Source organism: Salvelinus namaycush, chromosome 19, assembly GCF_016432855.1.
Source record: "Salvelinus namaycush isolate Seneca chromosome 19, SaNama_1.0, whole genome shotgun sequence".
NCBI classification, from domain to species: domain Eukaryota; kingdom Metazoa; phylum Chordata; class Actinopteri; order Salmoniformes; family Salmonidae; genus Salvelinus; species Salvelinus namaycush.
In genome coordinates this window covers 23706198-23724804 of record NC_052325.1, presented here as the reverse complement: position 1 = coordinate 23724804, position 18607 = coordinate 23706198, and the positions used below count along the sequence as shown (strand labels likewise).

General features: G+C 52.9%; 1 protein-coding gene across 2 annotated transcripts in view; it reads right to left on the bottom strand.

The window, feature by feature from the left end:
- Window positions 1-18607, bottom strand: part of LOC120064249 (band 4.1-like protein 5) — a 53943-nt gene that overhangs the window by 20340 nt on the left and 14996 nt on the right. For both annotated transcript variants that reach the window (XM_039014684.1, XM_039014685.1), the window contains exons 3-11: window positions 18337-18441; window positions 17858-17900; window positions 17528-17606; window positions 17361-17405; window positions 13345-13397; window positions 9412-9532; window positions 8551-8638; window positions 8034-8122; window positions 7780-7870 (exon numbers count right to left, since the gene is read on the bottom strand). In XM_039014684.1, the coding sequence (XP_038870612.1) occupies window positions 7780-7870; window positions 8034-8122; window positions 8551-8638; window positions 9412-9532; window positions 13345-13397; window positions 17361-17405; window positions 17528-17606; window positions 17858-17900; window positions 18337-18441 (714 nt within the window). The remainder of the gene's footprint in view (window positions 1-7779; window positions 7871-8033; window positions 8123-8550; window positions 8639-9411; window positions 9533-13344; window positions 13398-17360; window positions 17406-17527; window positions 17607-17857; window positions 17901-18336; window positions 18442-18607) is intronic.

Here is an 18607-nt window from a genome sequence, read left to right as displayed (position 1 = left end):
CGGGATTTCAACCCTAGGCAGGATTAAGACTTCAACAAAGACACCAGGAGAGGACAACCAGAATACCTTTGAGTGTGCACACACAGACCCCCCATATACACACATACCCCCCCACACACACACGATTAGTAAAATGTCCCAAAGTCAAGACCCTGGCCACATTCCGATGGTGCAACATAGTCCACACATTCCAAGTGGTCACCTGTCAGACTGGCTGAGCAACAGTCCAGAGTAGCTTCATAAATCATGACTTTAATTAGTCTACTCCAGGGGTTAGGCAACTAGGTTCAGCTGCAGGCCAATTTTAGTCCGATCGAATGGTGGGGGGCCGGAAAATGAGAATAATTTGTACACTGCAAATTGACCACAACTAAGCCCAAAAAGAGATTGTATTTGAAAAAGAAATCATTATATACCTCGATTACATTGAGACACAATAGAGTCTATTTAATTTATTTTGTGGGAATACTTAAGACGTCCTAAATTAAACTCATTCTTAACATAATTCCTGTTGCCAATCCCTGGTCTACTCTGTCCCATTACACAACTATATGTCTGGTCTCCCAGTCTCCCTCCCTGCCTGCCCCATCTCCCAGTTTCCCTCCCTCTCCTGCCCCGTCTCCCAGTCACCCTCCCTCCCTCCCTGCCCCGTCTCCCAGTCACCCTCCCTCCCTCCCTGCCCAGTCTCCCTCCCCAGTCTCCCTCCCTCCCTCCCTCCCTCCGTCCCTGCCCAGTCTCCCTCCCTCCCTCCCTCCCTGCCCAGTCTCCCTCCCTCCCTGCCCAGTCTCCCTCCCTCCCTCCCTCCCTGCCCAGTCTCCCTCCCTCCCTGCCCAGTCTCCCTCCCTCCCTCTCCCTGCCCAGTCTCCCTCCCTCCCTCTCCCTGCCCAGTCTCCCTCCCTCCCTCCCTCCCTGCCCAGTCTCCCTCCCTCCCTCCCTCCCTGCCCAGTCCTCCCTCCCTCCCTCCCTGCCCAGTCTCCCTCCCTCCCTCCCTCCCTGCCCAGTCTCCCTCCCTCCCTCCCTCCCTGCCCAGTCTCCCTCCCTCCCTCCCTCCCTGCCCAGTCTCCCTCCCTCCCTCCCTGCCCAGTCTCCCTCCCTCCCTCCCTGCCCAGTCTCCCTCCCTGCCCAGTCTCCCTCCCTGCCCAGTCTCCCTCCCTCCCACCCTCCCTGCCCAGTCTCCCTCCCTTCCACCCTCCCTGCCCAGTCTCCCTCCCTCCCACCCTCCCTGCCCAGTCTCCCTCCCTCCCTCCCTGCCCAGTCTCCCTCCCTCCCTCCCTGCCCAGTCTCCCTCCCTCCCTCCCTGCCCAGTCTCCCTCCCTGCCCAGTCTCCCTCCCACCCTCCCTGCCCAGTCTCCCTCCCTCCCTGCCCAGTCTCCCTCCCACCCTCCCTGCCCAGTCTCCCTCCCTCCCACCCTCCCTGCCCAGTCTCCCTCCCTCCCTGCCCAGTCTCCCTCCCTCCCTCCCTGCCCAGTCTCCCTCCCTCCCTCCCTCCCTCCCTGCCCAGTCTCCCTCCCTCCCTGCCCAGTCTCCCTCCCTCCCTCCCTCCCTGCCCAGTCTCCCTCCCTCCCTGCCCAGTCTCCCTCCCTCCCTCCCTGCCCAGTCTCCCTCCCTCCCTCCCTCCCTGCCCAGTCTCCCTCCCTCCCTCCCTGCCCAGTCTCCCTCCCTCCCTCCCTGCCCAGTCTCCCAGTCTCCCTCCCTCCCTCCCTCCCTCCCTGCCCAGTCTCCCTCCCTCCCTCCCTCCCTGCCTCCCTCCCTCCCTCCCTCCCTCCCTGCCCAGTCTCCCTCCCTCCCTCCCTCCCTGCCCAGTCTCCCTCCCTCCCTCCCTGCCCAGTCTCCCTCCCTCCCTCCCTCCCTGCCCAGTCTCCCTCCCTCCCTCCCTCCCTGCCCAGTCTCCCTCCCTGCCCAGTCTCCCTCCCTCCCTCCCTCCCTGCCCAGTCTCCCTCCCTCCCACCCTCCCTGCCCAGTCTCCCTCCCTCCCACCCTCCCTGCCCAGTCTCCCTCCCTCCCACCCTCCCTGCCCAGTCTCCCTCCCTGCCCAGTGTCCCTCCCTCCCTGCCCAGTCTCCCTCCCTCCCTGCCCAGTCTCCCTCCCGCCCAGTCTCCCTCCCTGCCCAGTCTCCCTCCCTGCCCAGTCTCCCTCCCTGCCCAGTCTCCCTCCCTCCCTCCCTCCCTGCCCAGTCTCCCTCCCTCCCTCCCTCCCTGCCCAGTCTCCCTCCCTCCCTCCCTCCCTGCCCAGTCTCCCTCCCTCCCTCCCTGCCCAGTCTCCCTCCCTCCCTCCCTGCCCAGTCTCCCTCCCTCCCTCCCTGCCCAGTCTCCCTCCCTCCCTCCCTGCCCAGTCTCCCTCCCTCCCTTCCTCCCTCCATGCCCAGTCTCCCTCCCTCCCTCCCTCCCACCCTCCCTGCCCAGTCTCCCTCCCTCCCTGCCCAGTCTCCCTCCCTCCCTGCCCAGTCTCCCTCCCTGCCCAGTCTCCCTCCCTCCCTCCCTCCCTGCCCAGTCTCCCTCCCTGCCAGTCTCCCTCCCTCCCTGCCCAGTCTCCCTCCCTCCCTGCCCAGTCTCCCTCCCTCCCTGCCCAGTCTCCCTCCCTCCCTGCCCAGTCTCCCTCCCTCCCTGCCCAGTCTCCCTCCCTCCCTGCCCAGTCTCCCTCCCTCCCTCCCTCCCTGCCCAGTCTCCCTCCCTCCCTCCCTAGTCTCCCTCCCTCCCTCCCTGCCCAGTCTCCCTCCCTCCCTCCCTGCCCAGTCTCCCTCCCTCCCTCCCTGCCCAGTCTCCCTCCCTCCCTCCCTGCCCAGTCTCCCTCCCTCCCTCCCTGCCCAGTCTCCCTCCCTCCCTCCCTGCCCAGTCTCCCTCCCTCCCTCCCTGCCCAGTCTCCCTCCCTGCCCAGTCTCCCTCCCTGCCCAGTCTCCCTCCCTCCCTCCCTGCCCAGTCTCCCTCCCTGCCCAGTCTCCCTCCCTCCCTCCCTCCCTGCCCAGTCTCCCTCCCTCCCTGCCCAGTCTCCCTCCCTCCCTCCCTCCCTGCCCAGTCTCCCTCCCTCCCTCCCTCCCTGCCCAGTCTCCCTCCCTCCCTCCCTCCCTGCCCAGTCTCCCTCCCTCCCTGCCCAGTCTCCCTCCCTCCCTGCCCAGTCTCCCTCCCTCCCTGCCCAGTCTCCCTCCCTCCCTGCCCAGTCTCCCTCCCTCCCTGCCCAGTCTCCCTCCCTCCCTGCCCAGTCTCCCTGCCCAGTCTCCCTCCCTCCCTCCCTGCCCAGTCTCCCTCCCTCCCTCCCTCCCTGCCCAGTCTCCCTCCCTCCCTGCCCAGTCTCCCTCCCTCCCACCCTCCCTGCCCAGTCTCCCTCCCTCCCACCCTCCCTGCCCAGTCTCCCTCCCTCCCTGCCCAGTCTCCCTCCCGCCCAGTCTCCCTCCCTGCCCAGTCTCCCTCCCTGCCCAGTCTCCCTCCCTGCCCAGTCTCCCTCCCTGCCCAGTCTCCCTCCCTGCCCAGTCTCCCTCCCTGCCCAGTCTCCCTCCCTCCCTGCCCAGTCTCCCTCCCTCCCTCCCTCCCTGCCCAGTCTCCCTCCCTCCCTGCCCAGTCTCCCTCCCTCCCTCCCTGCCCAGTCTCCCTCCCTCCCTCCCTCCCTCCCTGCCCAGTCTCCCTCCCTCCCTCCCTGCCCAGTCTCCCTCCCTCCCTCCCTGCCCAGTCTCCCTCCCTCCCTCCCTGCCCAGTCTCCCTCCCTCCCTCCCTGCCCAGTCTCCCACCCTCCCTGCCCAGTCTCCCTCCCTCCCACCCTCCCTGCCCAGTCTCCCTCCCTCCCACCCTCCCTGCCCAGTCTCCCTCCCTCCCACCCTCCCTGCCCAGTCTCCCTCCCTCCCACCCTCCCTGCCCAGTCTCCCACCCTCCCTGCCCAGTCTCCCACCCTCCCTGCCCAGTCTCCCTCCCTCCCTGCCCAGTCTCCCTCCCGCCAGTCTCCCTCCTGCCCAGTCTCCCTCCCTGCCCAGTCTCCCTCCCTGCCCAGTCTCCCTCCCTGCCCAGTCTCCCTCCCTGCCCAGTCTCCCTCCCTCCCTCCCTCCCTGCCCAGTCTCCCTCCCTCCCTCCCTCCCTGCCCAGTCTCCCTCCCTCCCTCCCTGCCCAGTCTCCCTCCCTCCCTCCCTGCCCAGTCTCCCTCCCTCCCTCCCTCCCTCCCTGCCCAGTCTCCCTCCCTCCCTCCCTGCCCAGTCTCCCTCCCTCCCTCCCTGCCCAGTCTCCCTCCCTCCCTCCCTGCCCAGTCTCCCTCCCTCCCTCCCTGCCCAGTCTCCCACCCTCCCTGCCCAGTCTCCCTCCCTCCCACCCTCCCTGCCCAGTCTCCCTCCCTCCCACCCTCCCTGCCCAGTCTCCCTCCCTCCCACCCTCCCTGCCCAGTCTCCCTCCCTCCCACCCTCCCTGCCCAGTCTCCCACCCTCCCTGCCCAGTCCTCCCACCCTCCCTGCCCAGTCTCCCTCCCTCCCTGCCCAGTCTCCCTCCCGCCCAGTCTCCCTCCCTGCCCAGTCTCCCTCCCTGCCCAGTCTCCCTCCCTGCCCAGTCTCCTCCCTGCCCAGTCTCCCTCCCTGCCCAGTCTCCCTCCCTCCCTCCCTCCCTGCCCAGTCTCCCTCCCTCCCTCCCTCCCTGCCCAGTCTCCCTCCCTCCCTCCCTGCCCAGTCTCCCTCCCTCCCTCCCTCCCTCCCTGCCCAGTCTCCCTCCCTCCCTCCCTCCCTGCCCAGTCTCCCTCCCTCCCTCCCTCCCTGCCCAGTCTCCCTCCCTCCCACCCTCCCTGCCCAGTCTCCCACCCTCCCTGCCCAGTCTCCCTCCCTCCCACCCTCCCTGCCCAGTCTCCCTCCCTCCCACCCTCCCTGCCCAGTCTCCCTCCCTCCCACCCTCCCTGCCCAGTCTCCCTCCCTCCCTGCCCAGTCTCCCTCCCTGCCCAGTCTCCCTCCCTGCCCAGTCTCCCTCCCTGCCCAGTCTCCCTCCCTGCCCAGTCTCCCTCCCTCCCACCCTCCCTGCCCAGTCTCCCTCCCTCCCTCCCTCCCTGCCCAGTCTCCCTCCCTCCCTCCCTGCCCAGTCTCCCTCCCTCCCTCCCTGCCCAGTCTCCCTCCCTCCCTCCCTGCCCAGTCTCCCTCCCTCCCTCCCTGCCCAGTCTCCCTCCCTCCCTCCCTGCCCAGTCTCCCTCCCTCCCTCCCTGCCCAGTCTCCCTCCCTCCCCGCCCAGTCTCCCTCCCGCCCCGCCCAGTCTCCCTCCCGCCCAGTCTCCCTCCCTCCCTCCCTGCCCAGTCTCCCTCCCTCCCTCCCTGCCCAGTCTCCCTCCCTCCCTCCCTCCCTGCCCAGTCTCCCTCCCTCCCTCCCTGCCCAGTCTCCCTCCCTCCCTCCCACCCTCCCTGCCCAGTCTCCCTCCCTCCCACGTCTCCCTCCCTGCCCAGTCTCCCACCCTCCCTCCCACGTCTCCCTCCCTGCCCAGTCTCCCTCCCTCCCTGCCCAGTCTCCCACCCTCCCTGCCCAGTCTCCCTCCCTCCCTGCCCAGTCTCCCTCCCTCCCTGCCCAGTCTCCCTCCCTCCCTCCCTGCCCAGTCTCCCTCCCTCCCTCCCTGCCCAGTCTCCCTCCCTCCCTCCCTGCCCAGTCTCCCTCCCTCCCTCCCTGCCCAGTCTCCCTCCCTCCCTCCCTGCCCAGTCTCCCTCCCTCCCCAGTCTCCCTCCCTCCCCAGTCTCCCTCCCTCCCTCCCTGCCTCCCTCCCTCCCCAGTCTCCCTCCCTGCCTCCCTCCCTCCCCAGTCTCCCTCCCTCCCTCCCTGCCTCCCCAGTCTCCCTCCCTCCCTCCCTGCCTCCCCAGTCTCCCTCCCTCCCTCCCTGCCTCCCCAGTCTCCCTCCCTGCCTCCCCAGTCTCCCTCCCTCCCTCCCTGCCCAGTCTCCCTCCCTCCCTCCCTGCCCAGTCTCCCTCCCTCCCTCCCTCCCCAGTCTCCCTCCCTCCCTGCCCAGTCTCCCTCCCTGCCCAGTCTCCCTCCCTGCCCAGTCTCCCTCCCTGCCCAGTCTCCCTCCCTCCCCGCCTGCCCTTTTCTTGTGGCAACAGGTCACAAATCTTGCTGCTGTGTGGCATTTCACCCAGTAGATGAGTTTTATCAAAATTGGGTTTGTTTTCAAATTCTTTGTGGGTCTGTGCAATCTGAGGGAAATATGTCTCTCTAATATGGTCATACATTTGGCAGGAGGTTTGGAAGTGCAGCTCAGTTTCCACCTAATTTTGTGGGCAGTGTGCATATCCTTTTAGGTGGTTGTAGAATTTAACGTCTTTCCTGGATTTTGATGATTATCGGCCTAATTCTGCTCTGCATGCATTATTTGGTGTTTTACGTTGTACACGGGGGATATTTTTGCAGAATTCTGCATAGAGTCTCAATCAATTGGGTGTTTTCCCCAGACCTCACAACCATGAAGGGCAATGGGTTCTATAACTGATTCACGTATTTTTTGCCAGATCCTAATTGGAATGTCGAATTTTATGTTCCTTTTGATGGCATAGAATGCCCGTCTTGTCTCTCAGCTCGTTCAGAGCTTTGTGGAAGTTACCTGTGGCGCTGATGTTTAGGCCGAGGTACGTACAGTTTTTGTGTGCTCTAGGGCAACAGTGACTAGATGGAATTTGTATTCATGGTACTGGCGACAGGACCTTTTTTGGAATACCATTATTTTGGTCTTACTGAGATTTACTGTCAGGGCCCAGGTCTGACAGAATCTGTGCAGAAGATCTAGGTGCTGCTGTAGGCCCTCCTTGGTTGGTGACAGAAGCACCAGATCATCAGCAAACAGTAGACTTTTGACTTCAGATTCTAGTAGGGTGAGGCCAGGTGCTGCAAACCTTTCTAGTTCGCTCGCCAATTTGTTGAAGAGGGTGGGGCTTAAGCTGCATCACCCCACGGCCTGTGTAAAGAAATGTGTGTATGCCAATTTTAACCGCACACTTGTTTGTGTACATGGATTTAATCATGTTGTATGTTTTTTCCCCAAACACCACTTTCCATCAATTTGTATAGCAGACCCTCATGCCAAATTGAGTCAAAGTTTTTTTTTAAATCAACAAAGCATGAGAAGACTTCGCCTTTGGTTTGTTTGTTTGTCCATTAGGGTGTGCAGGGTGAATACATGCTCTGATGTATGGTAATTTGGTAAAAAGTAAATTTGACATTTGCTCAGTACATTGTTTTCAATGTCTGCTGATAATGATAATGCAGAGTATTTTCCCAAGGTTGCTGTTGATGCATATCCCACGGTAGTTATTGGGGTCAAATTTGTCTCCTCTTTTGTGGATTTGGGTGATCAGTCTTTGGTTCCAAATATTGGGGAAGATGCCAGAGCTAAGGATGATGTTAAAGAGTAAGTATATCCAATTGGAATTTGTTGTCTGTATATTTCATAATTTCATTTTTGGGTTGGAGGGTTTGTATTTTGTCCTGTAGTTCATTCAATGTAATTTGTGAATCCAGTGGGTTCTTATAGTCCTTAATAGTTGATTCTAAGATTTGTATTTGATCATGTATATGTTTTCACTGTTTGTTCTTGGTTATAGGGCCAAAAAAGATAACTGTGTTGTTGTTTGTTTAGCGTTTTCCAATTTTTCCTGAAGTGGTTAGATTCTATGGATTCTTCAATTACATTGAGCCAATTTCTGATTGTCTTCGGCTCACTCACTCACTCACAAGTAGGGACCATGGCTACCCCAGTGTGTGTGTGTGTGTGTGTGTGTGTGTGTGTGTGTGTGTGTCTCTCTCTCTCATAGTAGGGACCATGGCTTCCCCAGTGTAGAGTAGGGTTGGTTAATTACCTCTTCTGTCTCCTGAGCCTCTTCTCCATCCTCCTCCACCACCACCAGGGTCAGCTTGCTCTTCTTAAAGTCTAGACGGGTGATCTTGGGCCTGGGAGACACACACACACAGGTGTTTCAGATGCAACGGGTGGAAGGTGTTTTCCAGTTGTTCTGTTAAAAACAAGGATGTGCCTTACTATCTATTGACACAGGGCTTTGTCCATTGGAAAGTGAGCGCAGCAGCAGAGTTGGGAGCTTAAATGTGTTCTTACCAGAAGAACAGGCCTATCTTGGTCTCTCCCTCAAACACCAGCACTCCAGTGGGAGTCAGTCCTAACTGGTACTCATTACCATCTCGAGCCTGGAGGGAAAAGAGGACACAAATCAAATCAAGTTTATTTTATATAGCCCTTCGTACATCAGCTAATATCTCGAAGTGCTGTACAGAAACCCAGCCTTAAACCCCAAACAGCAAGCAATGCAGGTGTAGAAGCACGGTGGCTAGGAAAAACTCCCTAGAAAGGCCAAACACACCCATTCAGCGCAGTGTTCCTGTTTATGTTTGTCATCGTCCTTAAAATCGTCACTAGCGCTCTGCGTTTCTCTTTTACCATTTTACATTCACGTCATTTAGCAGACGCTCTTATCCAGAACGAATAACAGTAGTAAGTACATACATTTTCATACTGGTCCCCCGTGGGAATCAAACCCACAACCCTGGCGTTGAAAGTGCCATGCTCTACCACGTGAGAGACACAGGACCAGTACAGCACGTTCTGTTCTCCTCACCTTGACCATGTGCATGTCCACCCCATACATCTCCAGCCACTTGGCCTTGTTCAGGTAGTTAATCTCTGCCTGCGACGGCATCTGGCCCCTGGGATGGAGCAGAGGGAGAAAATACAGAATACAGGTATGAACAGGAGATGGGGTGTGTGTGTGTGTATGTACGATGTGTGTGTGTGTCTCTGTATGTATGCATGTGTATGTGTGTGATATGTGTCTCTATGTATGCATGTGTGTGTGTGTGTGTGTGTGAGAGAGAGAGACAAGGTCACATACAAAGAATGCTGACTCTTGAGATGAACCCCGACTGATGATTCTAAATCTTAAAAGGTGACATTAAAATCTCACCCATGAGGAAGTCATACAACACAGGAAGCCCATGCATGTGCCCAGGATTAAAAAACAGACAATGACAATATTGATCCTCTGTAGTACATGAGTCAACGTAACCTCTGGTCAACCCCGGTCCACACCGACACATGCTTTAAATCAAGTTCTAAAAATAAGTGTACTTAACCCGGCCTGGGAACACCCCCAGCTTGAGTACATCAAGGGTGATCAAATAATATAGGTATCCTATAGCCCATGGGGAGCATACAGCAGGTAATCCAAGGAGAGTTTAACTAGGTAGGTGAGTAACCAACTACTGGCACCCAAACGCCTGGCTGTAACGCCTGGCTGTAACGCCTGGCTGTAACGCCTGGCTGTAACCATTGTAACATAAAGGCTGTATAAGATGGGCAATATAACTTCTAGACATTGGTAACACTTTACACTAGCTTTCATTAAAACGTTACCTTGTAAATGATCTATCAATGGTGATCCCATAAAGTGTTACTCAGACAGGTGATATCATTGTTTTACCTGCACTCCTTCCAGGTGTTGAAGATGGCCAGCTCCATGGCCTCTGTCTGCTCTGGCATGAAGCGGAACTCAGACACCATGTCCAGAGCATGCTCCCCAGGGTCACAGTCTCCCAGCTCAGCTGGAACACAACAGGTAACATACTGAGTACTTTAAACCTAACCACAACTCAGACACCCTAACTAACTCCAACTCAGACACCATGTCCAGAGCATGCTCCCCAGGATCACAGTCCCCCAGCTCAGCTGGAACACAACCATAGACATGAGTTCTTGAATAAAATCTAATTTTATTTGTCACATGCGTCGAATACAACAGGTATAGATAGACCTTACCGTGAAAAGCTTACTTACAAGCCCTTAACCAACAGTGCAGTTCAAGAAATAGACCTCGTCCCTATAGGCTCTCATCATCATCGATCAGGCCTACCACTGTTTTGTCATCTTAATGATGGTGTTGGTGTCGTGCTTGACCACGCAGTCGTGGGTGAACAGGGAGTACAGGAGGGGACTAAGCACGCACCCCTGAGGGGAACCGGTGTTGAGGATCAGCGTGGCAGATGTGTTGTTGCCTAGCCTTACCACCTGGGGGTGGACTGTCACGAAGTCCAGGATCCAGTTGCAGAGGGATGTGTTAAGTCCCAGGGTCCTTAGCTTAGTGATGAGCTTTGTGGGCACTACGGTTTTGAACACTGAGGTTACATTCACATTCTTGGGCACAGGGACTATGGTGATCTGCTTGAAACATGTGGGTATTACATACTCTAGAAAGGTTGAAAATGTCAGTGAAGACACTTGCCAGTTGGTTTGTGCATGCTCTGAATACACGCCCTGGTAATCCGTCTGGCCCCAGGGCCTTGTGAATGTTGACCTGTTTAAAGGATCTTGCTTACATCAGCTACGGAGAGCGTGATCACACAGCCGTCCGGAACAGATGGTGCTCTCATGCATGCTTCAGTGTTATTTGCCTCAAAACGAGAATAAAAATATATTAAACTCGTCTGGAAGGCTCGTGTCACTGGGAAGCTCGCGGCTGCGTTTCCCTTTGTAGTCCATAACAGTTTGCAAGCCCTGCCACATCCGATGAACGTCAGAGCCGGTGTAGTTGGATTCAATCTTAGTCCTTTATTGATGCTTTGCCTCTTTGATGGTTCGTCTGAGGGCATAGTGGGATTTCTTATAAGCGTCCGTATTAGTGTCCTGCTCCTTGAAAGTGGCAGCTCTATCTTTTAGCTCGATGCGGATGTTGCCTGTAATCCATGGCTTCTAGTTGGGATATGTACATACGGTCATTGTGTGGACGACATCCTCAATGCACTTGTTGATTAAGCCGGCGACTGAGGTGGTATACTCGACGCACTTGGATGAATCACGGAACATATTCCAGTCTGTGCTAGCAAAACAGTCCTGTAGCGTAGCATCCGTGTCATCGGACCAATTCTGTATTCAGCAAATCACTGGTACTTCCTGCTTTAGTTTTTGCTTGTAGGCAGGAATCAGGAGGATAGAGTTATGGCCAGATTTGCCAAATGGATGGCGGGCGAGAGCTTTGTATGCGTCTCTGTGTGGAGTAAAGGTGGCCTAGAATTTTTGTTCCTCTGGTTGCACGTGACATGCTGGTAGAAATTAGGTTAAACAGATTTAAGTTTGCCTGCATTAAAGTCCCCGGCCACTAGGAGCGCTGCTTCTAGATGAGCATTTTCTTGTTTGCTTATGGCCTTATACAGCTCGTTGAGTGCGGTCTTAGTGCCAGCATCAGTTTGTGGTGGTATATAGGCGGATACGAATAATATAGATGAGAACTCTTGGTAGATCGTGTGGTCTACAGCTTATCATGAGGTACTCTACCTCAGGCGAGCAATACCTCGTGACTTCTTTAACATTAGACATCGCGCACCATCAGTTATTATTGACAAATAGACACACACCCCCTTGCCCCTCGTCGTAGCTACTCTGTCCTGGCGATTTACACAGAAAAACCAGCCAGCTCTACATTATCCGTGTCGTCGTACAGCCACGACTTGGTGAAACATAAGATGTTACAGTTTTTAATGTACCGTTGGTCTCGACCGTAGATCATCCAGTTTGTTTTCCGGTGATTGCACGTTGGCCAATAGAACCGATGGTAATGGTGATTTATTCGCATACGAATTCTAACAAGGCATCCCGACCTTCTCCCTTGCTAACTCCGCCTTTTTCTTCATGCGAATGACAGGGATTTGGACACGTTCTACGGAAAGCAGTATATCCTTCGCGTCAGACTCATTAAAGAAAAAAATCTTTGTCCAGTTTGAGGTGAGTAATCGCTGTTCTGATGTCCAGAAGCTCATTTCACTCATAAGAGATGGTAGCAGCAACTTTATGTACATAAAATAGGTTACAAACAATGCAAAAAAACTAACAAAATAGCACAGTTGGTTAGGAACGGCAGGCATCCCGTCCGGCGCCATTATATATCAATGTTAAGGCAATTTGCTATCTGGGGTCTGGGCTTGTTTTGCAATAAAAGTGAAGCTAATGAGAACCTGTGGGCATGTATTGTTCTATCCCCATGATTATGGTCCCTGACTAAGGATCTATAGATTACCTGCTAGCTATTCATGAAATTTGTACATTTTGAATAACCCCTTTAAATGGTTGCTCCCCCCTTACCACCTTAAATTCCTAAAACCCACTGGGACACTAACATTCAAATACATCACATTCAAGCCGAGCAACAGACCTCCAATGACGCCTCACTCTCCTCCTTCCCTAAATAGCAGCATGCAGATCACGTCTGACTCTGCAGGCTGGGGGATAAATAGGGCGGCAGTGTGACTCTGCAGGCTGGGGGATAAATAGGGCGGCAGTGTGACTCTGCAGGCTGGGGGATAAATAGGGCGGCAGTGTGACTCTGCAGGCTGGGGGATAAATAGGGTGGCAGTGTGACTCTGCAGGCTGGGGGATAAATAGGGCGGCAGTGTGACTCTGCAGGCTGGGGGATAAATAGGGCGGCAGTGTGACTCTGCAGGCTGGGGGATAAATAGGGCGGCAGTGTGACTCTGCAGGCTGGGGGATAAATAGGGTGTCACCATGTTATCTGGGTGGGGGAAGTGAGGAGAGACTCCATTATCAGTGATGTGCTCCAGGACTATAGACAGACACCCAGCCTGGCTGCCAAACAGAGGGGAATCTAGCTACGGACTGGACATTCAGTTGTTACATTCCAACCTGAGACATCGTTTGACTCACTGGCCATTTGGCTAGCAGAACAGAATACAGTCTGAAGAATAAGAGCTTAAACCCTGATATCTATTCTACCTATAAAAAAGTATATATGACCGTGAGTGTGACCTTTTAAGTGTGACTGTTTTGTTTAGGAAGGGCCATTCTGAGTTCTGGCTAACAATAATTGAGAAAAATAGTGGTTTTGCTGTATGTGAAAAGGGGCTATGTTGAGCTGTGGAGGATTTCTATGAGAAGGGGAGGGAGCGAGATCGAGAGACAGAGGGAGTGTGTGAGTGAGAGAGATCGAAGGAACGAGGGAGAGGGCTGGATTAGGAGGCATTTGTAGAGAGCTGGGCACTAACGAGCTGGCATTTACCCCACAGAGGAGCTGGAAGAGTGGGAGGGAGAGAGAGAGGGAGGGGCGCTCGCTTCCTTTCAGAACAACCCTGGAGTGCTCATTTACAGTTGAAACACTCAGCAAGGACTGCAGCCTCAGCATTTCTCCAACCCTTTGGAAAGACAGTTCTGGAATGTGGGTACAGGGCTATCTTCCATTTTCCTTGAATACTCCACCATGTTAACAGGCTCTGAATACTACTGGGGTGCTGTGGGCTCTCCCTTCTGACATATTAGATTCCACCCCCTCAGAAAAGTGCAACTCCGTGGATCTCATTCAAGAAGAGTGACAACCACAGCAAGACATTAGACCATCCTAGCTAGTTCTTACCTTGTAACGAGAAGGCTGCCAGTTCCACTGCTGTGTCCAAAGGGCATTCTAACCTGTGATACGAGGAGGAGAGTGGACAATAGATTACAGCTGTCTGGATGCTGTTGCTTTCAACATGGAGGTACAGTACGCTCTAGGCAAGGAGACTGTCTGTTAGACCAGGGAACTGCAGAGGTAATACAGTGGATCTAACAGCCTGTATCTCTCTCCAGAGATCACACACAACCCTGTGTTATAGGATCACCACACAGACACAACCAACCCTGTGTTATAGGATCACCACACAGACACACAACCCTGTGTTATAGGATCACCACACAGACACACAACCCTGTGTTATAGGATCACCACACAGACACACAACCCTGTGTTATAGGATCACCACACAGACACACAACCCTGTGTTATAGGATCACCACACAGACACACAACCCTGTGTTATAGGATCACCACACAGACACACAACCCTGTGTTATAGGATCACCACACACACACAACCCTGTGTTATAGGATCACCACACAGACACACAACCCTGTGTTATAGGATCACCACACAGACACACAACCCTGTGTTATAGGATCACCACACAGACACACAACCCTGTGTTATAGGATCACCACACAGACACACAACCCTGTGTTATAGGATCACCACACAGACACACAACCCTGTGTTATAGGATCACCACACAGACACACACACACACAACGCTGTGTTATAGGATCACCACACAGACACACAACCCTGTGTTATAGGATCACCACACAGACACACAACCCTGTGTTATAGGATCACCACACACACACAACCCTGTGTTATAGGATCACCACACAGACACACACAACGCTGTGTTATAGGATCACCACACAGACACACACAACCCTGTGTTATAGGATCACCACACAGACACACAACGCTGTGTTATAGGATCACCACACAGACACACACAACGCTGTGTTATAGGATCACCACACAGACACACACACACACAACGCTGTGTTATAGGATCACCACACACACACAACCCTGTGTTATAGGATCACCACACAGACACACAACCCTGTGTTATAGGATCACCACACAGACACACAACCCTGTGTTATAGGATCACCACACAGACAACCAACCCTGTGTTATAGGATCACCACACAGACACAACCAACGCTGTGTTATAGGATCACCACACAGACACACACACACACACAACGCTGTGTTATAGGATCACCACACAGACACACAACCCTGTGTTATAGGATCACCACACAGACACACAACCCTGTGTTATAGGATCACCACACAGACACACACACACACAACGCTGTGTTATAGGATCACCACACACACACACACAACGCTGTGTTATAGGATCACCACACAGACACACAACGCTGTGTTATAGGATCACCACACAGACACACAACCCTGTGTTATAGGATCACCACACACACACACACACAACGCTGTGTTATAGGATCACCACACAGACACACACACACACAACGCTGTGTTATAGGATCACCACACACACACACACAACGCTGTGTTATAGGATCACCACACACACACACACACAACGCTGTGTTATAGGATCACCACACAGACACACACACACACAACCCTGTGTTATAGGATCACCACACACACACACACAACGCTGTGTTATAGGATCACCACACAGACACACAACGCTGTGTTATAGGATCACCACACAGACACACACACACACAACGCTGTGTTATAGGATCACCACACAGACACACAACGCTGTGTTATAGGATCACCACACAGACACACACACACACAACGCTGTGTTATAGGATCACCACACAGACACACAACGCTGTGTTATAGGATCACCACACAGACACACACACACACAACGCTGTGTTATAGGATCACCACACAGACACACACACACACAACGCTGTGTTATAGGATCACCACACAGACACACAACGCTGTGTTATAGGATCACCACACAGACACACAACCCTGTGTTATAGGATCACCACACAGACACACAACGCTGTGTTATAGGATCACCACACAGACACACAACCCTGTGTTATAGGATCACCACACAGACACACAACGCTGTGTTATAGGATCACCACACAGACACACAACGCTGTGTTATAGGATCACCACACAGACACACACACACACAACGCTGTGTTATAGGATCACCACACAGACACACAACGCTGTGTTATAGGATCACCACACAGACACACAACCCTGTGTTATAGGATCACCACACAGACACACAACCCTGTGTTATAGGATCACCACACAGACACACAACGCTGTGTTATAGGATCACCACACAGACACACACACACACAACGCTGTGTTATAGGATCACCACACAGACACACACACACACAACGCTGTGTTATAGGATCACCACACAGACACACAACCCTGTGTTATAGGATCACCACACAGACACACAACCCTGTGTTATAGGATCACCACACAGACACACACACACACAACGCTGTGTTATAGGATCACCACACAGACACACACAACCCTGTGTTATAGGATCACCACACAGACACACAACCCTGTGTTATAGGATCACCACACAGACACACACACACACAACGCTGTGTTATAGGATCACCACACACACACACAACGCTGTGTTATAGGATCACCACACAGACACACAACGCTGTGTTATAGGATCACCACACAGACACACAACCCTGTGTTATAGGATCACCACACACACACACACAACGCTGTGTTATAGGATCACCACACAGACACACAACGCTGTGTTATAGGATCACCACACAGACACACACACACACACACAACGCTGTGTTATAGGATCACCACACAGACACACACAACGCTGTGTTATAGGATCACCACACAGACACACAACCCTGTGTTATAGGATCACCACACAGACACACACAACCCTGTGTTATAGGATCACCACACAGACACACAACGCTGTGTTATAGGATCACCACACAGACACACACAACGCTGTGTTATAGGATCACCACACAGACACAACCCTGTGTTATAGGATCACCACACAGACACACAACGCTGTGTTATAGGATCACCACACAGACACACACACACACAACGCTGTGTTATAGGATCACCACACAGACACACACAACCCTGTGTTATAGGATCACCACACAGACACACAACCCTGTGTTATAGGATCACCACACAGACACACACAACGCTGTGTTATAGGATCACCACACAGACACACACACACACAACCCTGTGTTATAGGATCACCACACAGACACACACAACGCTGTGTTATAGGATCACCACACACACACAACCCTGTGTTATAGGATCACCACACAGACACAACCCTGTGTTATAGGATCACCACACAGACACACAACGCTGTGTTATAGGATCACCACACAGACACACACAACGCTGTGTTATAGGATCACCACACAGACACACACACACACAACGCTGTGTTATAGGATCACCACACACACACAACCCTGTGTTATAGGATCACCACACAGACACACACACACACAACCCTGTGTTATAGGATCACCACACAGACACACACAACGCTGTGTTATAGGATCACCACACACACACAACGCTGTGTTATAGGATCACCACACAGACACACACAACGCTGTGTTATAGGATCACCACACACACACAACGCTGTGTTATAGGATCACCACACAGACATAACATGAACACTAATCCCCTGTATCGAAAACAGATATTAATATTCACACTACTTATGGATGCAAATAATTCCATTCCCCAATAACAAGTGTGTAATCCACTACTGTAGCTAAACCTCTTAGCATCTGTACCATGATGCAACAAAACAGATGTAGCCAAAATGAAATTATATACTTAGCCTACAGACATCAAATATGTTAAATATAATGAAGCACATGACCACATGAACTATACACTGATCTAATTTACTGTACATCTAATCTACTATAGGAAGAGGACAACTGTTGAGTGGAGGGTTACTTACTTGCCACTGAGGAGGTCTTGCTTTAGTTGTAATACAAATAGATATCTGAAGGAACAAAAAGGTCAAAAGTCCAGATAACTGACCAATCAATCCAATGTTCATCAACATAAATGTTCTAAAAACAACTGGTTGATTGAATACTAATAACACGAAGACGACAAGCTGACCTGGTCAACTCCTCATGCAGGTTGTTGGGTTCTGAGGAGTAGAACTTAACCCTCATGTGAAGGCAGTATGGAGGTCCAACTGCACAGAGAAATAGGGGAAGGAAGAAAGAGATAAAAGGAAAATAACTCGAGGTGTGAAAGTTGGAATGCCAGTAATGAAATCAATCCATTTCTGTCTGTTACATGAAAGCACCAGTTTATCCATCTGTTATCAGTTTATCCATTCTACATCTCTACAGCTCTAGGTCTCCATTGGTACAGAAGGAGACAGTAGAAGAAAATATAGGTTGTGCATCTCCAGTGACTGTTAGGTAAAGAAGAGATACTTACTTTTGACTTGTTTTTTTATGCTTTTTGTAATGTCAAGCCAATGCTGCGAAAGATGAAAAAGACTTCTGTGAGGCATGAACAATGTAAGAAGTAGAGGCTGGGGTTTAGGAGAGAGAGTGCGGTTCCCTCATCGTGCTGATGAAGGAACCGAAGGTCTCTGCCACAGCCCTCTTTCACATTCCTCTCTCTCCCTCTCTCCTCTCCCTCCTTCCATGCCCTTCACACCATATCAGCATGACCAAGCTGCTGGATCTCTGACTGAGGCACTTCAAAATAACTTTCTGAAAAGAACTAGACTTGAACTTCCCATAAAACCCTACATTAGAAAACCAAAAGTACGTAAACTGAACGATGTTATTCAAATCACTAATCCAGAGAAGAGCAATTCCAGTTGAGAGTGGATAAATCTAACCAAAACAAACCCCTTCCAAATTTCTAGTCAGAACAAGGGTGTGTTGTAATTGGTTGTCTGTTCTTACTGGTACTTGTGCAGAGTCCATGAAGCGTAGTCCGAAGTAGTCCTTCTCTACGATGTCCAGATGGTACATGATCTGGTCAAACAGCTCCTCACCATTGGCTTTTTTCTGACAGGACAGAGAGAGGTCAGAGGTCACATCACACAGTCATTAGTCTGGAAGCAATGTCATCAACCTAATCAATCATTCATTCAACAGACTAGGTCAAGACTTTTCATTGGGTTCTCTTTAGTATCTTGATAATTGTTTAATAATTCAATTATTTGTAAACTGT